Source organism: Balaenoptera physalus (genome assembly GCF_965194825.1).
Source record: "Balaenoptera physalus genome assembly, chromosome: 4".
Taxonomy (NCBI): Eukaryota; Metazoa; Chordata; class Mammalia; order Artiodactyla; family Balaenopteridae; genus Balaenoptera; species Balaenoptera physalus.
In genome coordinates, this window is record NC_138891.1 from 80,152,050 (window position 1) to 80,176,837 (window position 24,788).

General features: G+C 39.8%; 1 protein-coding gene across 6 annotated transcripts in view; it reads left to right on the plus strand.

Moving 5' to 3' along the window:
- Nucleotides 1-24,788, plus strand: part of GPR156 (G protein-coupled receptor 156) — a 92,650-nt gene that overhangs the window by 45,365 nt on the left and 22,497 nt on the right. For 3 of the 6 annotated variants that reach the window (XM_082460033.1, XM_082460034.1, XM_082460038.1), the window contains 3 exons: nt 18,409-18,544; nt 18,764-18,874; nt 23,716-23,841. In XM_082460033.1, coding sequence (XP_082316159.1) covers nt 18,409-18,544; nt 18,764-18,874; nt 23,716-23,841 — 373 coding nt within the window. Of the gene's footprint in view, nt 1-2,515; nt 2,762-18,408; nt 18,545-18,763; nt 18,875-23,715; nt 23,842-24,788 lie in introns of all 6 variants that reach the window. The other 3 variants (XM_082460037.1, XM_082460035.1, XM_082460036.1) reach the window with 3 other exon arrangements.

Below are 24,788 nucleotides of genomic sequence, written 5' to 3' on the forward strand. Positions count from 1 at the left end.
GAGCCAATTAAGGTGAGTTATCATGACACATTCAATCCATAAGCCCAGAAAATTTATCTCAATCATTCAGTGTTCAAAGGGAAACTATGACAGAATATGAGTATTAGCTAAGAGAAAATTGAAATGTAGGCTTTGAAAGTCATAAGAAGATTGGAGACTGTTTTAAGAGATTTTATTGGAAGTGTAGGGAAAGAGTAACTGAGAATTAAAAAAAAGAAAAAAATCCAAGCACTTAAAAATGTGATAGCCACAATGGTTATTGTGGAGGGAAAAAGACATCTCTCAAAGACTGTAAAAAGCTACCCAGAAGAGATCAGGGAGCCCACAGAGTATGTTAGATTAGGTACAAAATAGGGTAAAAGACTTTGAGAAGCACCTTTGAAGAGAGTCCAAAACACATAAAGGGATTATTTAAATCTGTTAAAAAGAAGAAGCTTAGAATAACAGTGGGATCTTTTGCTGTTAATAATGGGGCACAGGGAGTGCTCAGAGACCAAAAGACAATAAGTCTAAACTAATTATGTGCCTCTGAATTTATTGAGAAAGATACCAGAGTGATTACCACATTCAAATTGCCTCCTATGAATGAATCAGTAGTCGTTGATCAAATAGTTTTCTCTGTTTTGCATATTTCAAGTCAAGTAGACAAATAAATATTGATTAGCCACTGGAAACTGTTGACATTCGTCTTGAGACTTTTGAAGGCCTCCAGAAGAAATTTTTCTCTTGGCCATGCCTTTCTCCGAAGCTCTTGCCCTAGCCCTCTCCTTCCTATTACCACCAAGCTTCTTAGAAGAGTGGTATTCACCAGCCACCTCCACTTCCTCACCTCCAGCTCATTCTTCAACCCATGCCCTGATTCCAGTGAAACGGCCTTTGACAACGTCGTTAAATCAACTCATCTCTTTTTAGATGCCATCCTGTTTAGCCTCAAGCCATGTTAACACTTAACCATCTCCTCTGTTCCTCCTTTCTGAAAACTACTCTGTTCTTAACTTTTTACCATACATGATTGTCCTGGTTTTAGCTGTTTGCTTCTTACCAGCTGCTTTCACTGGCTCCTGTATTCCACCTACCCATTTAATGTTGATATCATCTTCGGTTCCAGTCTTAATTCACTTCTTAGACTGTACCCATCACCTGGTCTTAATCCCTGCTGTGACATATCCCCAAGCCCTGCCTTTTTCAAATCCCACATTCTAACTTCATAGTTGATATTGTCAGATGGATGTTCCTCAGTCAGTTCAGATTTGGTGACCAAAAACCAGACTCATACCTTACCACTAATCTCTCTCTACCTCCGTGTATTTCCTGTCTCCATTAATAGCACTACCATCCACATTTCTCATTCTGGATTTCCTTGTCTCACTATACATCCAGTTAGTCACCAAGTCTTAGACATTTAATCGCTGAAATGTCTCTAAAATTGTTCTCCTATTATCCACCTCTGTTGCCCAAGTGTAGTCCTGATCTACTTTTCATCTGAATTCTTACAGGAGCCCCCTAACTGCTCTTGTCCATTTCCAGTTCAGCTTCTGCCCTCTTGCCAGCATTTTTTTCTTCAAACATAGACTTCTATTGCCTACCCAACTCCTAAGGTAAGCACTTAAGGTCTTTTGTAGTCTGGCTTTAATCTACAATTTCTGTTTATTCCCTTTAAATTAAGTTGTACTTTCTTTTTTTTTTTTTTTTTAAAGCAAGGAACATGACTTTTTTTTTTTTTTTTAAATGGGAATTATTTATTTATTTATTTATGGCTGTGTTGGGTCTTCGTTTCTGTGCGAGGGCTTTCTCTAGTTGCGGCGAGCGGGGGCCACTCTTCATTGCAGTGCACGGGCCTCTCACTATCGCAGCCTCTTGTTGCGGAGCACAGGCTCCAGACGCGCAGGCTCAGTAGTTGTGGCTCACGGGCCCAGTTGCTCCGCGGCATGTGGGATCTTCCCAGACCAGGGCTCGAACCCGTGTCCTCTGCATTGGCAGGCAGATTCTCAACCACTGCGCCACCAGGGAAGCCCTTAAGTTGTACTTTCATCATACAAGATAATGGCCATTCCTAGAGCATACCATGCACTTTCATCACCCAGCCTTTCCTCATGCTCTTCCTTGTTTCATGACTCTTCTCATTTTTCACCTGATAAACTCCTATCCATCCTTTAAGACAAACTCTTGTCCATCAAAATGTGGGCCCTGGACCACCAGCATCAGTAGCATCTGGGAACTTGTTAGAAATACAAATTCTTGGCACCCTATGGTAGACCCTACTGAATCTGACACTTTGGAGGATGATGACCAGATCTGTACTTTAACAAGCTCTTCAGGTGATTCTTACCAATTCTAAAATTTAAGAACCACTGTTCTAAGGCACAATTCCTTTATCGATGTCCACAGCACTTTGCATATACCCATAGTACTTGCTACATTGTTTCATAATCATATTTACCCATCCACTTATCTATTTCCTCTGCCTCATATTGAGTCCTCAAATTCAAATACAATATTTTTGTTTATTTCCTAGCACCTGCCACAGTGTCTGGCATACAGGAGACGCTTGATAAGAATTTGGAACCTTAAGCACACTCTGCTCCCCTCCAGGATTCGGTCCAGTCAGAGGGCATACAAACACACAGCGCTGATAATCAGAAGGTGTCCAAGGTTTCTACTCTTAAAGGCTGACATGTGCCACACTAGCCAAAAGCACACATACTGACAAGACCAAGTGTCAGCAAGGATGCAAAGAAACTGGATCTCTCATACATTGCTGGTGGGTAAAATGGTACCACTACTCTGGAAAACAGTTTGGCAGATTTGTACAAAGTCAAACATACACTTACTGTGTAATTCAGCAATCACACTCCTGGGTATTTAGCCTAGAGAAATCAAAACTTATCTTCACCAAAAAAAAAAAAAACTGTACACAGATGTTTATAGAAGCTTTCTTTGTAATAATCAAAACCTAGAAACAACCCGAACATCCTTCAACAGGTGAATGGATAAACAAACTGTGGTACCTCCATATAGTGGAACACTACCCAGCAATAAAAGGGAACAAGCTGTTAACACACGCAACAACGTGAATGAACCTCAAGGGCGTTATGCCGAGGGAAAAGAGCCAGTCTCAAGAGGTTACATACTGTATGATTCTATTTATATGGCATTCTCAAGAGATGAATTTATAGTGATGAAGAACAGATCAGAGGTTGCCAGGGCTTATGGTTGGAGGGAAGGGTGTGACTTGGAGCGGGTAGCTGGAGGGAGGTTTTGTTTGTTTGCATAATGGAAGAGTTTAGTATCCTGATTATGGTGGTAGTTATCAATGCATTAATCTATACATGTGGTAAATTTCATAGATCTACACACACACACACAAAGAGTGCACATAAAAACTGGTGAAACTCCAGTAGGGTCTATAGTTTAGTTGATAGTATGGCACCAGTGTCGATTTCCTGGTTTTGATAATGTACTCTAGTTATGTAATATGTTATCTTTGGAGAAAGCTGGGCGAAGGGTACACAGAAACTCTCTGTTCTGTTTTGCAATTCCCTGTGAGTCAAATAATTTCAAAAGAAAAAGTCTTTTGAGAAAAAGAAAGCACAGGGATTTCTGGTGAAAGCTAAATTAGAAAGCGCTGCTTGACACAACACTAAAATGGGCCCCAGGAAGGGAGACGAGTTCGTTGCCCGGTGGAGATGGGAAAGGAGGGAAGTGGAGTGGAAATTCCTGCCTTGGAGACTGTTTGGTAGAACGTGGCCCAGGCCTGTTACCTCTCTTCAGTCTGACTGTGGACTCCTGCTCGCTCGGGGAAGAGTGAGTACTGGGGTGGAGAGGGAGGTGAAAGCTTCCTCCTCAGCAGTTTCCCACATGGGGAGAGTGGGAGGAAAACCTTTCCTCAATAGGCCTAGGTGGGAAAATGGAAAGAGGGATTAAGAAATGTTGACATCCTGGACTTCCCTGGTGGTCCAGTGGTTAAGACATTCTGCTTCCACTGCAGGGGACATGGGTTCCAACCCTGGTTGGGGAAGTTCTGCATGCCGCGCGGTGTGGCAAAAAAAAAAAAAGTTAACATCCCTTAACAAGGTTAAAGGTGTGCCCGGTGAAAGATTAAATGGCATAAGAACTCAGGCTCTGGAATCAAACTCCACCTCAGATCCCAGCTCCATCACTTATTAGGCATGTGACTTGATCACTTTAATGAACTTTGCTAAATCCCACTTCTCTATTTAAAAATGGGAGTAATGGGACTTCGCTGGCAGTCCAGTGGTTAAGACTTTGCACTTCCACTGCAGGGGACACGGGTTCAATCCCTCGTTGGGGAACTAAGATCCCGCATGCCAGGTGACACAGCCAAAAAATAAAAATAAGTAAAAAAAATTTTTTTTGAATAGGAGTAATGATACTGTGTATCTCAGAATGCTGTGAAGATTGCATTACGTAGTATATGTAGAGCACAGCCTAGCACATATTAAATATATAATTGATGTTGCCTACTCTTTTTAATATTATTCTGTATAATTATCAATATTCTAAGTAGTAGAGAAAATATGTATTCATATGATTCTGACTATAATGTAATTTTTGATGATCCAGAGGTACTTCAGGGTCCTTCACTACTTCAAACATCATGAAATCTGCACTTAGTCCCTGTATGTGTACACACAGACAGTTTAACTTAAAGGTACTAGTTGTTCCTTTCTGTCACGGGCTTCTTACCTGCTTTTTACTTCAGGTACATTATCTCTAACCCATATAGCACTCAGGAGGATAAACATTATTTTCCCCAACTGAGATGAAGAAACCACCTCAGCGTGGTTAGACAGATCACCCATCATACACAGTTAGTCAATCTAGTCCGTCCGATTTCAAAGCCACGCCTTTTCCACAAATTTCTGTTACCTCAGTATTAACCTCGGTGTTAATCCATGAAAGCTGCTTAAACATACACACAGACTAACAGTTGTTCCTTTCACATCAGATTACAGGTCAGAATATGCAACTCCTGTCACAGCCTAGGGCAGACACTTCCAGGCCATTGCTGGGGCCAAGACTTGGACACTAGACAATGATGGAAACCAAGAGCCCAAAGCCAGCTGTAGCAAGAATTCAGTCTAGGGTTTCAGCCAGTAGGTTGAGCCAGGAGTCGTAGGGAAGCCTGCCAAGGTCTGAGGTCCAGGCCAGCAATCAGAATTGGGAGAGGCCGGCAGTGCCCAGCAGAAGACACTCCAGGGGACTCAGACTTCCTCTCTGTCTCCTCTCGATGGTAAATTCCAGCTAAAGGTGAGAAGGCAGAGGTGAAAACCCTGAGCCTGGGATTTCCCTGGTGGTCCAGTGGTTAAGACTCTGCACTCCCAATGCAGGGGGCCCGGGTTCGATCCCTGGTCAGGGAACTAGATCCTGCATGCGGCAATGAAGAGCCCACATGCCGCAACTAAGACCCAGCGCAGCCAAATAAATAAACAAATAAATATTTAAAAAAAGAAAGAAAGAAAGAAAAGAAAACCCTGGGCCTGCCAGAGCTACTGCAGGACGTTAGAAACCAGGGTCAGGAAGGCCCTAGCAGAAGTTCGTTGATCAGTAGGATGGACACAGGTCCCAGGTGGCTGGGGTAGACTGGGGGGAAGTGAAAGAACACCAGAAGGAACCAGGAGTCAGGACATCTAGATTAGCTGTCCCCACGTGGTCCCTATCTGGCTGTAAAACTGCATACAGGTCCCTTCATCTTAAAATAAGGGAATCAGGTTCACTCAGTGGTTAAAGCCATGTTCCTTAGAACCCTAAGACTCAAAGCCTGTCCTAGGCAATTTGTGGGGGGCAGAGTGGTGGGGAGCAAGCAGGTCCTGCCTTTCTAGAAGTCTCCCTTTTTCTCTTTGGAGTACCCTTCCAAGACTCATGATTTATCCAGGGTAAGAGACATTTAATAGGTTTCCACCAGGTTCAGGGCCCTGTAGATGATGCTGATAGAGACAAAGCTGAGTAAAACCCAGTCCCAACATCATGAATTCCCAGATTCTGGCCCAGTAGGGAATGATTCCAGCAGTTGTAGCTGTTTGGGATTCCACTCAGATTCCCTAAGGCCCAAAGTTCTAATACCACCAACCTGAGGATGAGAAAGAAGGGGAAGAGGGAAAGGAAACCTCCCCAAGATGGCAGGCCAGTCTTTCGTGCCTCAGAGAGATCAATTTACATGTCACCTGGTAAATGGTAATATTCTGGTTCACAGCAGACGCCCTGTGATTGGGTGTTTCACGTGGCCAGTTGTGCTCGTGCTTTATGCTCTACTTAAAATCAGGGCATCTGCTCTGTCCTTTGGGAAGTGCTACAAGTCTCCTGCTAGGAATTGCTCAAGGCCTTTCCCACAGCTGAAGGGAGAAAGGAAGTTGAAATCACTGCTTCATAAATTACAGCACATGCCTACCCCCTAGGGTCTGAGGTTATATGACAGAAGAGGACTTTTTGTGTTTCTAGTGTTTCCCCCTCACCAGCATTTAAAAACACATTTAAAATATATTACAAGTGCGTGAGACATAGAAACTAATTTTTAAAAAATCTATGTGGAATTTGACCGTAATACTCCTAATTAAAACCATACAAGGGCTTCCCTGGTGGCGCAGTGGTTGAGAATCTGCCTGCTAATGCAGGGGACACGGGTTCGAGCCCTGGTCTGGGAAGATCCCACATGCCGCGGAGCAACTAGGCCCGTGAGCCACAACTACTGAGCCTGCGCGTCTGGAGCCTGTGCTCCGCAACAAGAGAGGCCGCGATAGTGAGAGGCCCGCGCACCGCAATGAAGAGTGGCCCCCGCTTGCCACAACTGGAGAAAGCCCTCGCACAGAAACGAAGACCCAACACAGCCATAAATAAAAATAAATAAATAAATTAAAAAAAAACCATACAAGCTCCTTTCTAGTAAGGGTACCCTTTGGTACCCTTTTTTCCTTCTCATCACCAGCTTATCTTGAATCTATCAGTATGCTTTTTCACCACTGTCCTAAACTTGAGCTGGTATAATGAAGTAATTAATGGGCATTGGGTCTTATATCTAAATATTCACATTTCAGCTTTAAAAATATTTGCAAGGCTGCATTTTTAAATTGATCCTTAGGCCTGTTTATAGTCCATGAGAGCTATGCATTCTGAAATTTGTATACTGGAAATTGATATTCATAGTCACATAAAAATATCCATATTAAACATACATTCATATACATAGATTTTGTTAAATTGCTCAGTGTATACTGAGAAAATAACTGGTAATATTAAATTAAATTTTTATTCTATTTTAAAAGATGACAGAATAAGAAAATTGTCTTTGCCATGAAAACATTAGAAACCAGAGAGGTGGAGTCCTAATGAGCTGAGGACAGAAATTATATCTCATTTGCTTTCCTGTCTCCAGTTCTTCTTAATACCTTGACAAGTAGATATTTAAGTATTGTTGAATTAATATCTGATGCAGAAAGCTTATTAAAAAGATAATAATGAATAAAACATGGAGACACGAAGATCATCTGTTAAAGGGAAATTTAGGGGCAGGATGTATTCCAAGTTTTCTTTTGTACTTAATAGCTAAGTATTTTGATTGATTGATTGAGACGTAAATTCTAATGCATCTCTGATAACCAGGTCAGCCTATTGTTCCTGCTTAAGTTAGAGAAGCAGAAATGCAAAGGGTCCAAGGGGGGCAAGCGGGGGGTGGTGGTGGGATGAATTGGGAGACTGGGATTGACATATATACACTAATATGTATAAAATAGACAGCTAATAAGAACCTGCTCTATAGCACAGGGAACACCACTGCACAGTAGAAACTAACACAACATTGTAAAACAACTATACCCCCCCCAAATAAAATCTTTTGAAAAAACAAAAAAAAAAGAAATGCGAAGTGTGACTGGCTTATTAATAAGCCAGAGCAGGGAAAAGAAATTTGCTTCTAGAATAAGTTGAGAAGGGAAGAGCTGGAAGGGGCCTTAGATTTCATCAAGTCAAACCACTGCTAACCATTTGGCTCTTCTGCAGGCAGAATGTCCCTATTCATCTAGTTCCTCCCCAGCTTCAGTGCTATAGGCCTGAATTGACAGAATAGTTGGTAGGGACCTCGGTCTCTCCGTGTAAAACAAGGCTCTGCAAGCACTTACGGCTACAGGAAAGCAGGCAAATTTAGAGAGGCCAGCCTCACTCAGGACAAGAAGCAGGGCTGAGTGTTTTAGTTCATGACAAAACATCATTTACTGCCTGCAAGGATGTAAAGAGAAGGCATGCATTGCAGCCTAGCTGCAAGCAGCAAATCAAGATCAGCAGATTTTCTGAAGTCAGAATGGGATGCGTGTTAACCTCTGAGCAGATGTCACCTGAGACCCTGTAGCCTATGTGGTCATGAGGATGAGGTTTCATCCATCAATTGCTCAACAACAATCATATCACTGGGCCTACATGGCCCTCGACACATGATGTAAGAGACATATTCGACAAAGGCATTTCCTGGGGGGATTCTCCAAGATGAATTCAGCCAATGGAAAGGAATCTTTCAAGTGGCCTGATTTCACTGGAGACAAGTGAACACATATGCATGTGTGCCTGTGTGAGTATACACATCCCCAAGATGCTGCACTTTCCTAGAAACAAAGAATGGGAGAGCAAAAAGCTTCGCAAGCATCCCATTAGGATCCTTTCTCTCATTTATTTTTAGACTCCCTTGGCACCATGCTGAGAGAGGAAGCAGAGGAGGGGCTCACCCAGATGACACCGCTTTTCAGTGAGGGTTTGGGGGCTGGGGATTTGCCACGTGGTTAAAACCCTGTGTCTGTGGAAGTCCACGGCACCTAAAATATCTTGGCCCTTTTGTGTTCAGTAATGCCAGGGACTTTCCAGCCATTCTAGGAGGGACCAAGGGGACCCTCCTGAAGCTCCTACCATTACCCAGAATGTACCCCTCTTGTCCTAGCACACATTGAACCGGCTCTTGACTCTCCCTCTGACTGTCAAGGATCTCTGCCACTTTATGGCCATTTGGCACACTTTGGGAAGGATGAGAGCCTCCTTCCTCCACCTAACAGAGGAGAGCATTGCCGGGGAAAAATGAGATTAGGGAAGACAACAAAGAAAGGAAGAAACAATGGGCCTTCCATGTCCATTAGTGAATTCATTCATTCATTCATCCATCTAACAAATGGTTATGGAACACTTGCCATTTTCCAAAGCCTGTGCTGGGGGCTGAAATACAGACAAATAAGAAACAGCCTGGCTTTTGAGGAGTAGAAATTGTCTAGTGGGACAGCAAAATCAATACAATTGTCGTGTAATATAACACAACAATTGTATTGATGCACATATACCCTGGGGTAGTATAAGGACGTGGAGGAGGGCACCAAGCCTAGACTGAGGGCATCATCCAGACAGACACGTGCTCTTATTTCTTTGAATCCAGTGAAGTGAGTCACTCACAAAGGAAATATGAAGAAATAACTCATAGAACAAATAAAAAGATTGACTGGTAGTACAGTAAGCTTGGCTGATTGATTTTGGTGGCAACGGTCTACAAGGTTTTACAGTTCCCCCCCCCAGCAGTCAGCGGCCTGGATGTAAAAGCAGACAGTGAACTGTAATTTTTTTTTTTTATTTAACTATAGTTGATTTACAGTTTGTGTTAGTTTCCGGTGTACAGCTTCAGATTCTTCTGCATTACAGGTTATTACAAGATACTGAATACAGTTCCCTATGCTGTACAGTAAATCCTTGTTTATCTGTTTTGTATATAGTGGTGTGTATCTGTTAATCCCATACTCCTAATTTATCCCTCCCCCGCTTCCCCTTTAGTAACCATAAGTTTTCTATGTCTGTGAGTCTGTTTCTGTTTTGTAAATATGTTGATTTGTATTATTTTTCAGATTCCACATATAAGTGATATCATATGATATTTGTCTTTCTCTGTCTGAGTTACTTCACTTAGTATGATAATCTCTAGGTCCACCCACGTTGCTGCAAATGGCAATATTTCATTCTTTTTATGGCTGAGTAACATCAATGGATTGAACTTTTGATGTGAGTTTTGTCGAGCAAGTGCAGCAAAAGGGCCTGTTTGGAAAGGGAATTGGGTGTTGTTGAGAGAACAGTTCAGATAACCAACCCAGAGGTTTGAAATTGAGTAGAGGAAGGAAGAGAGACCGTGAGAAAGCTAAAGAACCAAGGAACTGGAGGTCTGGAGGTTGTCAGTGGGCAAGTGTATTAGATGTAAGCCTATGAGAGTAGAGGGCTGAGGATAGGAGACGCATTCATTCATTCATCAAGTATTTATTGGGTGATTTTTAAAATTAATTTTTATTGGAGTATAGTTGCTTTACAATGTTGTGTTAGTTTCTGCTGTACAGCAAAATTTACTGAGTGATTTTAATATGTGAGGTAGTGTTATAGTGCTGGGAGTACATCATGAACAATTCTAATTGGCAGGAGAAGACAGTAAACAACAAGAATAATAAATATGTAAATTATGTAACATGTTAGAAGGTAATAAGTACTATGGTGGGATGGGGATGGAGAGAATAGTGTGGGGTAATAAGGATTTAGTATCTAGTGGAAGAGTGTAATTTTAAGTGGGATTGTCAGTCATCATAGCCCTGGTTGAGAGGGTAACATTTGAATAAAGATATGAAGGGAGAGAGGGAATGAACCATGCACATATGTGAATTAAAATATTCCAGGCAGGGAGCACAGCCACTTGAAAGCCTTGAAGTGTGAGAGCACCTGGTGTTTTCATGAAATAGCAAGGAGGTGTGTGGAGTGGAGTGGGCAAGGGGAAGAAGTAGGAAATGAGGTAGAGAGATAACGGGGACCAAATGTGTAAGCACTGTAGACCCTGGTAAAGACTTTGGCTTTTCCTTCGAGTGAGATAGAAAGCCATTGCAGGGTTCTGAGCAGAGAAGTGACATGATCACTGTGGCTGCTATGTTGAAAATAGAAGTCGGGAGGGTCCAGAGTAGAAGCAGGGAGACCAGTTAGGAGGCTAGTGTAATAATCCAAATGAGAAATTCAAAGTCAGACTTTGATCAGGGTGATGGCAGCAGAGGTGGTGAGAAGTAGTTGGATTCTGGATGTGTTTTAAGGATAGAGCCAATAGGATTCATGACAGATTGGATGTGGGAGGTGAGCTAGAGTCAAGTATGACTCCACGATTTTTGGTCCAAGCAAATATAAAGATGAAGTTGCCATTATCTGAACTGAGGAAGAATGTAAGAACAGGTTGAGGGGGAAGACTAGGAGTTAAATTTTGGGTGCATTGAAATCAGAGATATTGGTGTTTAAATTTTCTGAAGTGGAACCATTCTGAATGATCATAAGACCCAGGGTGTGACCCAGGGTGTCTGAAAGTGGAATAAAGTGAAGTTGTTATGATTAAAGAATTTAAACTCTGGAGGCCGAAAGGTTAATGAAATCTCCTAGGACGGTCTCCTAGGATGGTGCCCCAGGCAGGAGAGGAAGAAGCAGCGCCAGGCTGCTCTCACCCTTAAAATACAAAGTTTGAATATAAATAGCTACAGGTCACACAAATATTAGTTTGAGGTGTTCAGAATTTGAATTGAACTTAATACATTAGAAATAAGCAAAATGATCACATTTGCTGAAACACACCAGGCAAAATTATGATAAAGCTGTTTGGAACATATCCAGATGAGTTAGATTTATAATACCATTGTAGCATGGATCAAAAACAGTGGACTGAAAAAGAAATTCAATAAATTTCACAATTTAATATTAATTGTTTTATTAAAAAGCTTTTTGGATATGTTTTTAGATATGTTTAAAGCTCAGTGATAACCATTTATATCGACTTATGTAGCATTTTAGAAAGCATGGCCCTGTGACATTTTAGGAAAGTTTTCTGATAGTAACAGCAAGCTAAGGAGTACCGTCAGCCCCATTCACAGGCTATGTTTCCAAACTCTGTCCTTAGCATCATTAAGAAGAAACAACAGGATACCAGTGTCTCTATAACTCCAAGTATAATGAAAGACCAAGTTCAGAAACTGATATTTGATAAAGATTTTTAAAACATCGTACTGGTAGATGTCATTTATGCATCTGAATTCATTAAAGACTTTGAAATGATAATCCAGGTTTATACAGGTTCTGCAGATATAGATGGATATTTATCTCTATGTACTGAAACCTTACTTGAGAAGAGAGAAATCAAGAAAACTCTTGCCTTATGTTGCCAATCAGTAAATGAAGAAAAAAAGATAAAGAGGTAGCTATAAAATCCTTTTTTTAAAAAAATGCCACCTTGTTTCTGACTGTCAGTAACCCAGTCTGGGCTTTTTGTCTCTTCATAAATGAAACACAAGTAATCTAGATGGGCCTGGCTGTTTATAAGTAGATAATATTTAAATCTTCTTCCCTTGTAGAAATTATGTTTGTGGTTATTAAAATATTCAGCATATGCAGGCTTCATCTTTTAGTTCAATAGAAAAATATAAATGATATAAGTGGTTGAATTCCTATCAAAGTAGCAGAGACATTCTCCAGACTTACATAATTCACCCGCTGAATTGGAGATGATTCACCTTTCAGTGACTTCACAGGTGTTAACTTGGCCAAACACAATAGGTAAATCATCTTCTATTCATTTTTTTTCTGAGACAAGTTTTCAGTATCATTGTTTAGGAAAAATATCAAAACATACATATATAAGTCCATAACATGTCCATTTGAAAATTAACTTGCATCAACTTCTGAGATGTGAAGACTATGTAATGTATATTTTGTTTTTTTAAAAAACTAAATTGAGTTCCTCCTAACTAAATCAGGAGGGGGAGGAATTCTAAATCAGGATTCATGCAGTACTGAATTACACAAAGGAGACCTGATTGTACAGTGGTGTTCAAATAAAATGGTCCAGAGAGGAGTTGAGAAAGAAACCTACCCATCAGTGATCTAGGCAACACAGACGTGTGGCTGTGAAACCTGGGCATTTGCTTGGTGAGAACCTCATGATCAGATATTCATGGCTGATGCCTAGGAGCTTGTGAGAGGCCATGGGGAAGAACAGCCTCAGTGCTTGGTCCTGCAGGATCCCACCCAGTGGTTTTACCCAAGCTTCTGGCTGCACTGAGTGGCCAGTCCCGGTCAGCGGTGCCCTCTTTTCTAAATCAGTGTCAGCACTGGTCTCTCTAATGTATACTTTTCTTAACAAATGCTTTGCGAAGCTGCTGATAATCATTGTTATTTTGGTAGTCAATATTCAGCACATATTCCCCCTTCTTATGGGAAGAGGCAAAGAAACTAGGAAGGATTACTCTAAGCCCACAGTTTGAAGACATGATGACTGAGGAAGCAAGCCTGGAGGAGGAAGTGGATAGGTAGGATAGGGCGAAATCTTAAATGGGGATACAGGAGACTTAAGGTAAACCACAGAAAATTGTTCTTTATACATATAGCTCTCTTGCTAAGTGATGAAGGTGGTATTTTAAGAAAATAAATGTGAAAGTAATGCGCAAGATGTATTAGGACAGGGAAAAACTGGTGTTACAGAGAGCTGAAGCTTACACCAAAAAATCTAAAGATTAACATTTTTGCATCGCCTTAGAGTATTCAAAGAGTTTTAGCACACACCTCATTTGATCTTCACAGTACCCTGTGGGTGGATACAAAAGAAGATATTATCTTCATTTCACAAATGAGGAAGCAGGAACCTAGACTAGTTAAATGAGGCGATGGAAGTCACACAGCTGTGATTGGCTGAGCCAGGATTCCCATCTCATACCCGACTCCAGTTCCATTTCTCCTAACATGACTGTATCCTGGATAAATGTGGTAAGAGGAATGGAGAGTGAGGGATAGCTCAGAGAGATTTTGAAATAACAAGTGAAAGAAATTGGCAACTGATTGGGTAGAGGAGATAAAGAAAGAGGTGGAGAAGGAAAAGGAAGAGGGAAAAGATGATTCCCAGGTTTCTAAAGCCTGGAAGATGAGGTTCACAGTATCATCAGCTATGCTGGCAACATGCTTACTGCATGCTGGGCCCTGTACCACACACTTGGCTACATTGCCTCTTTGAATCCTCACAACTCTTTGGTTTGGGGAGGAGGGGAGCGTGTATTATTATTATCCCCATTTTACAAGGCAAATACATGAAAGTTGTTCTCACTTTTAGAGGAAGAGAAGAAAATCAAGATTTTTGCTCCAAGACTAGGTAAGGCTCAACTGGACTCATTGGCCTACGGTGACCGTACTTGGGGCCTAAGTCGCAGGCAGAGGTTTGGTGTTCTTGTATGTGTGGACGTAATTATGTTGCTGGTTATGAAGTAATCAAGCTGGGCCGATGGTGGTTGTGATGGTTCTAAGTCCAGCACTGCCAAACTGTTTGTTTAATGCCTCCTAGGTACGTTGCCTGTCTTTAAAGTAGGCTGTACTAAGTAGCCGGTTTTGCCTTCGCTCTGGCCTTTAAGGTGGTCAGCCAGGTAATCCAGGTACATAGATAAGAATGCTTTCCCCCTTTGTTACTATTTAAAAATAAACATATAGGGAACTTCCCTGGTGGCGCAGTGGTTAAGATTCAGCCTGCCAGTGCAGGGGACACGGGTTCGAGACCTGGTCCATGAAGATCCCACATCTTCCCTTAGATCCCGAGGAACAACTAAGCTCGTGCGCCACAACTACTGAGCCTGCGCTCTAGAGCCCATGAGCCACAACTACTGAGCTCGTGTGCCACAACTACTGAAGCCCACACGCCTAGAGCCCGTGCTCCGCAACAAGAGAAGCCACCGCGATGAGAAGCCCACACACCGCAATGAAGAGTAGCCCCCACTCGCCGCAACTAGAGAAAGCTCGCGCATAGCAACAAAGACCCAATGCAGCCATAATTAATTAATTAATTAATTAATTAATAAAAGAAAATGTACGTGAGTTTAAGAAAAAAATAAACATATAAGTATAATTACCAAATGACTAGTTGTATAAATATTGCATTTATGCAGAATACACTAGACTAAAACTCTTAAGTACAGTTGCATCTTAACTGTTACTAGTTATTTTTATTTCTTAATTGTTATCAATCACAGTCCAATGTAAACCTGATTTTCCCCTTAGGTTAACCAATTCACACATTTCTACCTTGTCCCAAGCCTCCACTGGTGCCCAGGATTTGTGTCAGACCGTGATTGTCCACATTTCCCTATAATCTTCAAAGTGCTCTATAACCTCATTTAAAAATCACTCAAGAAACAACCCTTCCCAAATTTCCTGCTTTCAATCCCTGCTTTCTCTTCCTCTCTTGGTCAAACAGAGAGAGGAAAACAATTTACATGTCAAATAAAGTAAATAGTGGATGAAAAATTCCCCAAACTTTTGTCAAAAAGTAGTTTACCTTACAGCTCATTTCATTTTATTTTTTAATTTTATTTTTTTATTGAAGTATAGTTGATTTACAATGTTGTGTTAGTTTCAGGTGTACAGCAAAGTGATTCAGTTATACATACATGTATATATTAATATATGTATTATGTATATTCTTTTTCAGATTCTTTTCCCTTATAGGTTATCACAAAATATTGAGTATAGATCTCTATGCTATACAGTAGGTCCTTGTTGGTTATCTGTTTTATATATAGTAGCGTGTATATGCTAATCCCAAACTCCTAATTCATCCCTCCCCACCTTTCCCTTTTGGTAACCATAAGTTGGTTTTCTATGTCTGTGGGTCTATTTCTGTTTTGTGTATAAGTTTGTTTGCATCATTTTTAATTGGATTCCACATATAAGTGATATCATATGATATTTGTCTTTCCCTGCCTGGTTTACTTCACTTAGTATGATAATCTAGGTCCAGCCATGTTGCTGCAAATGGCATTGTTTCATTCTTTTTTTATGGCTGACTAACATTCCATCATATATACATACCACATCTTCTTTATCCATTCACCTGCCAATGGAAATTTAGGTTGCTTCCATGTCCTGGCTATTGTAAATAGTGCTGCAGTGAGCACTGGGGTGCATGTGTCTTTTCAAATTATGGTTTTCTCCAGATATATGCCCAGGAGTGGGATTGCAGGATCATATGGTAGCTCTATTTTTAGTTTTTTAAGGAACCTCCACACTGTTCTCCATAGTGGCTGTATCAATTTACATTCTCACCAACTGTAGGAGGGTTCCTTTTTCTCCATACCCTCTCCAGCATTTATTATTTGTAGACTTTTTGATGATAGCCGTTCTGACTGGTGTGAGGTGATACCTCATTGTAGTTTTTTCTCTAATAATTAGCGATGTTGAGCATCTTTTCATGTGCCTTTTGGCCATCTGTATGTCTTCTCTGGAGAAATGTCTATTTAGATCTTCTGCCCATTTTTTGATTGGGTTGTTTGTTTTTTTGTTGTTGTTGTTGTTATTGAGCTGTATGAGGTATTTGTATAGTTTGGGGATTAATCCCTTGTTGGTCGCATCATTTGCAAATATTTCCTCCCATTCTGTAGGTTGTCTTTTTTGTTTTGTTTATGGTTTCCTTTGTTGTGAAAAACCATTTAAGTTTAATTAGATCCCATTTGTTTATTTTCTTTTTATTTCCATTACTCTAGGAGACGGATGCAAAAAGATATTGCTGTGATTTAAGTCAAAGAGTGTTCTATGTTTTCCTTGAGGAGTTTTATGGTATTCAGTTTCACATTTAGGTCTTTAATCCATTTTGAGTTTATTTTTGTGTATGGTGTTAGAGAATGTTCTAATTTCATTCTTTTACAAGTAGCTGTCCAGTTTTCCTAGCATCACCCATTGAAGAGACTGTCTTTACTCCATTGTATATTCTTGCCTCCTCTGTCATGTCATTAATAGACCATATGTGTGTGGGTTTATTTCTGGGCTTTCTCTCCTGTCTCATTGATCTATATTTCTGTTTTTGTGCCAGTATCATACTGTCTTGAGGACCATAGCTTTGTAGTATGGTCTAAAGTCAGGGAGCCTGATTCCTGCAGCTCCATTTTTCTTTCTCGAGATTGCTTTGGCTATTCAGGGTCTTTTGTGTTTCCATACAAATTAAAAAAAATTTTTTCTAGTTCTGTGAAAAATGCCATGGGTAATTTGATAGGGATTGCATTAAATCTGTAGATTGCCTTGGGTAGTATAGTCATTTTGACAGTATTGATTCTGCCAGTCCAAGAACATGGTATATCTTTCTATCTGTTTGTGTCATCTTTGATTTCTTTCATCAGTGTCTTATAGTTTTTGGAGTACATGTCTTTTGCCTCCTTAGGTAGGTTTACTCCTAGATATTTTATTCTTTTTGATGCAATGGTAAATGGGATTGTTTCCTTAATTTTTCTGTCTTATCTTTCATTGTTAGTGTATAGAAATGTAATAGATTTCTGTGTATTAATTCTGTATCCTGCAACTTTACCAAAATCATTGATGAACTCTAGTAGTTTTCTGATAGTATCTTTAGGGTTTTCTAGGTAGAGTAACATGTCATCTGCAAGCAGTGACAGTTTTATTTCTTCTTTTCCAACTTGGATTCCTTTTATTTCTTTTTCTTCTCTGATTGCTGTGGCTAGGACTTCCAAAAGTATGTTGAATAAAAGTGGTGAGAGTGGCCATCCTTGTCTGATCTTAGAGGAAATGCTTTCAGCTTTTCACCCTTGAGTATGATGTTAGCTGTGGGTTTGTCATATATGGCCTTTATTATGTTGAAGTAGGTTCCCTCTATGCCCACTTTCCGGAGAGTTTTTATCATAAATGGCTGTTGAATTTTATCAAAAGCTTTTTCTGCATCTATTAAGATGATCGTATTATGGTTTTGATTCTCCAGTTTGTTGGTGTGGTGTATCACACTGATGGATTTGTGGATATTGAAAAATCCTTGCATCCCTGGGATAAATCCCACTTGATCATGGTGTATGATCCTTTTAAAGTATTGATGGATTCAATTTGCTAGTGTTTTGTTGAGGATTTTTGCATCTATGTTTATTAGTGATATTGGCCTGTAATTTTCTTTTTTTGTGGTATATTTGTCTGGTTTTTTCAAATCGTAGTTTACCTTACAGCTCATTTTTAAAGGCTCCAAACTGTATCTCTTTAGGTATCTACCTGCTAGTTATTTATTCACTAGGCTGCATAGAGCAGTCTCTTAGCAACCATAAACTTCATGGAAAAATCCTAACTCTTCTCTGATACCACCTGTTTTTAGGAAGTGACCGTCTTTTAAAAGACTTGGAGTTATACAAGCAAGAAATACCAGAATTTAGTTCTTTGTGAAAATAAATTTAAGTAAGTCATATTTATTTAATTTTTAAAAAATTTTATTTAAATTTTTCACAGATTTGTAAAGTGGTTTCTTCCCTATGGCCTTTTACTCTGAGGCTGCATTGAAGATTATTCTGGTCCACTCCCAGGGCAAATGTCATGACTGTAGGTGTCTTTCTTCCTGGTTTCCTATAGGATTGTGAAGATGTCCAGTCCCAATCTGAACATTGTGACCTTATTGGGCAGTTGTATGACTTACAGTAGCGCTTACCTCTTTGGGATTCACCATCAAGGTGCTTTAGCAGGAAGCTCAATGGAAACTCTCATTCAGGTAGGTGAAGTCTTCAATTTTGTTTTGAATATGATGCGGGTGGTGGTTACATTTATCCTTGCTGTGGGCACTTTCAGAGGCAATCCCTGGAACGCTGAGTCAGTGAGGTCCACTTTCTGCCCCAGGTCCTCTGTGGACTGAGGCTTTACAGATCAGAATGTGTGGAGAACCACAAAGGTTTCTCTCATGCCTCTTGCTTCTGTCCCTTTCCACCTGTAGGTAAGACTGTCCATGTTGTGCATTGGGACCTCCCTTGTGTTTGGCCCCATTCTGGGAAAGAGCTGGCGACTCTACAAGGTGTTTACCCAGAGGGTTCCAGACAAGAGAGTGGTGAGTAGGCAACAAGTACACAGTGCTTGATCACAGACAGCAGCTCTACTATTGATTGAAAGCTAGAGAAACTTGTGCCAGATTACTGGGTCTGGCCCTTTTATGATGATCTGAAGTTCCTGCTCCTTACTTCAAACCTTGGAGTCACATGGCCTGTGTCAGTGCTATTGGGATATAGGTCTTTAAACAAAGGTTTTGCTTCCTACGCACGCCAGGCCCTGGTACTGCTCTGGGGGATGTGTGAGCTGGCCCATACCTGGCACCAGTTTGAGGGAGAGCAAGATGCCCAGAGAGGCTGTTGCTTGGCACAGGTGTGAGCTGAAAGTGGACAGAGGGAGAGTGATTACAGAGAAGCTATAGCAGATAAGCAGTTATTTCCCTCTTTGGAGCCCGATTCTTTTCCATTTAAGAAGGCCATTCTCTGCACTAAGAAGGATGAGCCTGGAGCAGTGAGCAAGGTAGAGCATACCCATTTCAGCAGACAGAATCAACCCTAGAAGCTATGTGGCAGCCAGACCACCTACATGTGCCTGACATCAGGCGTCATCCTAACCACATTCCCCCATTTTATCAGGTTTCCTGATAGAGCTGCCCACACCTCAAAGCCTGATCATCAAACCCTTTGTCAGTGTAGGCCCTGCCCAGACCCAACATATTACTCAGTTGGAGTTTACTTCTCTGGACTGACAAGACTTTTTTTTTTTAGCAAACATTATTAAATTGTGGTGAATATTTATCAAAAGCTCCACTGTGAGTAACTAAACATATGAAAAAGTTTGCCTAAAGGACAGTAAGTTCATTCTTCCCTCTAGAACACTAATTCCTTTTTTTAAAAATAGCTTTATTGAGGTATAATTGACATCCAATGAACTGCACATATTTACTGTTTGATATGTTTTGACATATGTATACACTGTGAAATGTGGGGTATAATCTACAAGTTTCCTCATGCACCCTTGTCATCTCCCTCTCCTGTCCAATTCTTACATCCCCTGTCCCTGTCCCCAGGCAACCATTGACCTGCTTTCTGTTACTATAGATTAGTTTGCATTTTCCAGAATTTTATATAAATGGAATTATATAGTATGTATTTTTTATCTTTCTTTTACTTGGCATAATTATTTTGAGATTCATCTATGTTGTTACTTGCATCAGTGGTTCTTTTCTTATTATTGCTAAGTAATTTTCCAATGTGTAGATGTAACTACAGTTGGTTTATACATTCACCTATTAATGGATGTTTGGGTTTGTTTCCAGTTTGGGGCTATTAAAAATAAAACTGCTGTGAATGTTTGTGTACGAGTCTTTGTGTAGACATATGCTTTCATTTCTCTTGGTTAAAAACCTAAGCGTAGAATGATTGGATCGTATAGTAGGTATATGTTTAAATTCTAAAGAAATTGCATGACTGTTTTCCAAAGTGGTTGTACCATTTTACATTCCCACCAACAGTGTTTGAGTCCCTTTCCTCCACATCCTTCCCAACATTAGACTTGGTTGGTCGTTTTCACGTTGGTCATTCTAATAGGTGTGTATGGTAGATTCTCATTGTGTTTTAATTTGCATTTCCCTGATGCAGTGTTGAGCATCTTTTTATATGCTTATTTGCCATCCATATACCTTCTTTGGTGAAGTATCTGCTCAAATCTCTCACCTATTTTTTAATTTAGTTGTTTGTTTTCTTATTATTGCATTTTGAGGGTTCTTTTTATATTCCAGATACAGTCCTTTATCAAATAAAGATTTTCTTCCAGTTTGTGACTTTTCATTCACTTAAGAATGTCTTTCAAAAAGAAGATGTTTCTAATTCTGATGAAGTCCAATTTACTACTTTGTTCTTTAATGGATCATGTTTTTGGTATCAGATCTAAGAAACTTTTGCCTAACCCAAGACCCCAAAAGTTTTTCTCCTATGTTTACTTCTAGATGTTTTAAGAGTTTTTGTTTTTACATTTAGGTCTATGATTTATTTTGAGTTAATTTTGAAATATGATGTGATCTGTGGATTGAAGTTCATTTTTTATATATGGATATCCAATTGTTCTGGCACCATTTGTTGAAAAGAGTGTCCTTTCTTCACTGAATTACCTTTGCACCTTTGTTGAATCTGTTTCATTGATGTCATTGTTTATTTTGACACCAATACCATATTACTGTAGCTTTATGTTAAATCTTTTTTTTTTTTTAATTTATTTTTGGCTGTGTTGGGTCTTCATTGCTGCGCACGGGCTTTCTGTAGTTGTGGCAAGCGGGGTATCTCTTCATTGTGGTGCGTGGGCTTCTCATTGCAGTGGGTTCTCTTGTTGCAGAGCACAGGATCTAGGTGCATGGGCTTCAGTAGTTGTGGCACGTGGGCTCAGTAGTTGTGGCGCACGGGCTTAGTTGCTCTGTGGCACGTGGGATCTTCCTAGACCAGGGCTCAAACCCGTGTCCCCTGCATTGGCAGGTGGATTCTTAACCACTGTGCCACCAGGGAAGTCCTATGTTAAATCTTGAGTCAAAGAGTATTAGTTCTTCTCTTTCAGTGTTGTTTTGGCTAATCTAGGTCCTTTGAATTTCCATATGAATTTTTAAATCAGTTTACCAATTTCTGCGAATTTTTTGCTGAGATTTTGATTGAGGTTGTGTTGAATCTGTAGATCAAATTGTGGAGAACTGATTTCTTAACAATGTTGTGTCTTTTAACCCATGAACACAGTATAATTCTTCATATATTTAGGTCTTTTCTAATTTCTCTCAGCAATTTTTTTGTAGTTTTCGGTGGAGGTCTTTCATATCTTTTATCAAATTTATTCCTAAGTATTTTATTTTTTATGCTATTATACATGTTACTGTTTTTTATTTCACTTTCCAATTTTTTGTTGCTAATATATAGAAATACAATTGATTTTTGTTAGCTGATCTTACATGCTGCAATCTTGCAAAACTACTTATTAGTTCTAGTAGCTTTTGTGCAGATTCCATCAGATTTTCTATATAGATTCATATCTTCTGTAAAAGAAATTTTCTTTTCAATCTTGTATGATGGCACTGGCTAGAAACACCAGTACAGTGTTCAATAGAAGTGCTGAGAGCAGACATCCTTGAGTTGTTCTTGATCATATGGGGAAAACATCCTATCTTAGTCAAAACTAAGAATGATGTTAGCTGTAGTTTTATCATAGATGCCCTTTATCTAATTGGGGAAGTTCCCTTCTATTCCTATTTTACTGAGTTTCTATAAAGAATTAATGTTGGGTTTTGTCAAATGTGTTTTCTGTATCTGTTAATCGTATGATTTTTCATTTTTAGCTTGCTCATATGGTGAATTACATTAAATGATTTTAGGATCTCAAACCAACCTTGCATTCCTGAAACAAACTCCACTTGGTCATTATGTATTACCCTCTTACATTGTTGGATTCATTTTCATAAAATTTTGTTTATAATGTTTGTGTTCATGTTCTTAAGGTATGTTGCTCTGCAGCTTTCTTTTCTTATAAAATCTTTTTCTGGTTTTCTAACAGGGTAATGGCAGCCTTGTAGAATGAATTGGGAAGTATTCCCTCCAATTCAATTTCTGGAAGAGTTTGTGTATAATTATATAATTGGCATTTACTTATGGCATAAGTATTTCATTTACAATAGTGTGCTTCCAGTTCCCCACTCTCCAATCTTTGTGTTGTTTTTACTTTTACATATGTTACAAGCCCCACACAATTGTTATTAATTTTTGTTTAAACAATCAGTTATGTTTTAAAGATATTTAAATAGTAAATGTCAATCATGTATTTTTCTATGAAGTTAACATTTCCAGAGCTCTTAATTTTCTCGTATAGATCCCTATATTCATCTGGTATTATTTTCCTTTTACTTCAAGGATATCTAACATTCTCATGCAAGTGTGCTAATGCTGAATTCTTTTGGCTTTTGTTCATCTGAAAAAGTCCTTATTTCACCTTTATTTTTGAAAGATATTTTTTCTGGATATAAGATTCTAGGTTGATATTTTATTTTCTTTAGTTGAAGATTTCCCTCTACTGTTTTCTCACTTGTCCTTATATCTCATGAGAAATCTGATGTCTTCCTTATCTTTGTTCCTCTATACATGCTGTGTCATTTTTTGCTGGTTGATTTGAAGATTTTCTCCTTATCACTGGTTTGGAGCATTTTGGTTCAGCAACTGATTTGTTTTTATCTTACAAACACCATGAATCATGTAACTAGTTGTGCTTCCTTCTTTTCATTGGTTGTCAAAAATGCAGACCCATGTTTCTGCCCCAATTCTTGAATGGTATGTGCTCTCCTCACCTGAGCATTCATCATAATTCTCCTTATTGTCTCTTTCCTTAATATTTTTCATCCTGTTGCTGCATACATTTTTTAAATTTTATTTTTGTAACCACAAAAATAACACATTCTCTTTGTATTAAGTCAAATGCTTCACATATGTTTAAAGAAAATGCTAGTAATCTCTCCTCCACCACCATCATCTCTCAATCTGACCCTCCAGGTTAATGGTTGTTAATAGTTTTATGTAAAAATTTCCACGTCTCTCTATGTGCTATATAAACATATAGAAATAATAGTGTATTTATTTTATAATATCCCTTGAATCCTTTGTGGGAAAAGGCAGGATATGGAAAGGACAAACAAATGAAAATGTTGAATGGTGCTCATGATGATATGGACATAGAAATCACTGCCTGTGTTTAGTGTCTGTTTCATCTTTGATGGCTGGATTTGAAGCCCCTTTGGAAGGTTAACCCTGGAGCCTTTATCTCAGAGCACATAGGACACTCTAGCCCCTGTGTTGTATAGCCAGAGAGCAAAGGAAAGTTATGACCTTGACTGTTTTGCAGATAATCAAAGACCTGCAGCTCCTGGGGTTGGTGGCAGCCCTGGTGATAGCAGATGTGATCCTGCTCGTGACGTGGGTGCTGACTGATCCCATCCAGTGCCTCCAGATTCTCAGTGTCAGTATGACGGTGAGGGGCCCAATCCCTGGAGAATCTAGTTCCTGAACCGGAGGGACTGGCTTCTGTGGGTACACGGGGATCATTCTCCCAGTAGCATTCACTGTGTGGACATCCTCCCAACGAGAAGATAAATGACCCAAAGAGGATGGCGAGTCAGGAGCTGTGGGCACCATGAACACCTGCCCCTTGTCTGCAGGGTCTGCTCCGCTCCCACTGCTCCTCCCGCCCCAAGTGTTTTCCAGCAGCAACCGCTGAGATGTCAGCAAACAGAGATCTGCCTGGCAGTTATCTCTGCTTCCACCTTATCAATAATGAGAGTTTTCAGCTACAGAGAGCTTCTTTACCCTAATTGTTGAAGGGTAAAGGTAGTATTTTGAGGTGTTCTTTGGAGTCAGTCAACCCCAATTCAAATCCCAGCTCTACCACTTACCAGCCTTGGGAAAGTTATTTAACCTATCTAAGTCTCTATTTCCTCATAGGTAAAATGGAGATAATAATACTACCTATTTCATAGGGCTGTGGTGAAGATTAAGGGAAACAGTGCAGGTAAAGGACTCAACTGTGCCCAGTATATAGTGTTCAATTAATAGGAAGCATTATATCTCCAGCCTGACAAAGGAGCTGAGGAATACAGCGGAATCTTGACAGTGCAGATTCAATATTGAAGGTTTCAACTGTTAACAAATAGCAGAAAGAGGATGTGAAATAATTTGTAATTTTGCTGATGCACTAATTTGAATCACTGTGGTAGCAAAGCGCATAACAGGGGTAAGCCCTGCTGGCACCAAGAATCCACATGTCAGCCCAACTTTGTCGTTTTTTCCTCCAACTCATGGTTACTCTCATTTAGATTCTAATGGAGTCACCTAAATGTTACAGTTTTTACATATTAAGGGAGAAATTATATGCTATAGAGGATTCCACAATCTAGAATGTTTACAAAGATCTGCTGTGTA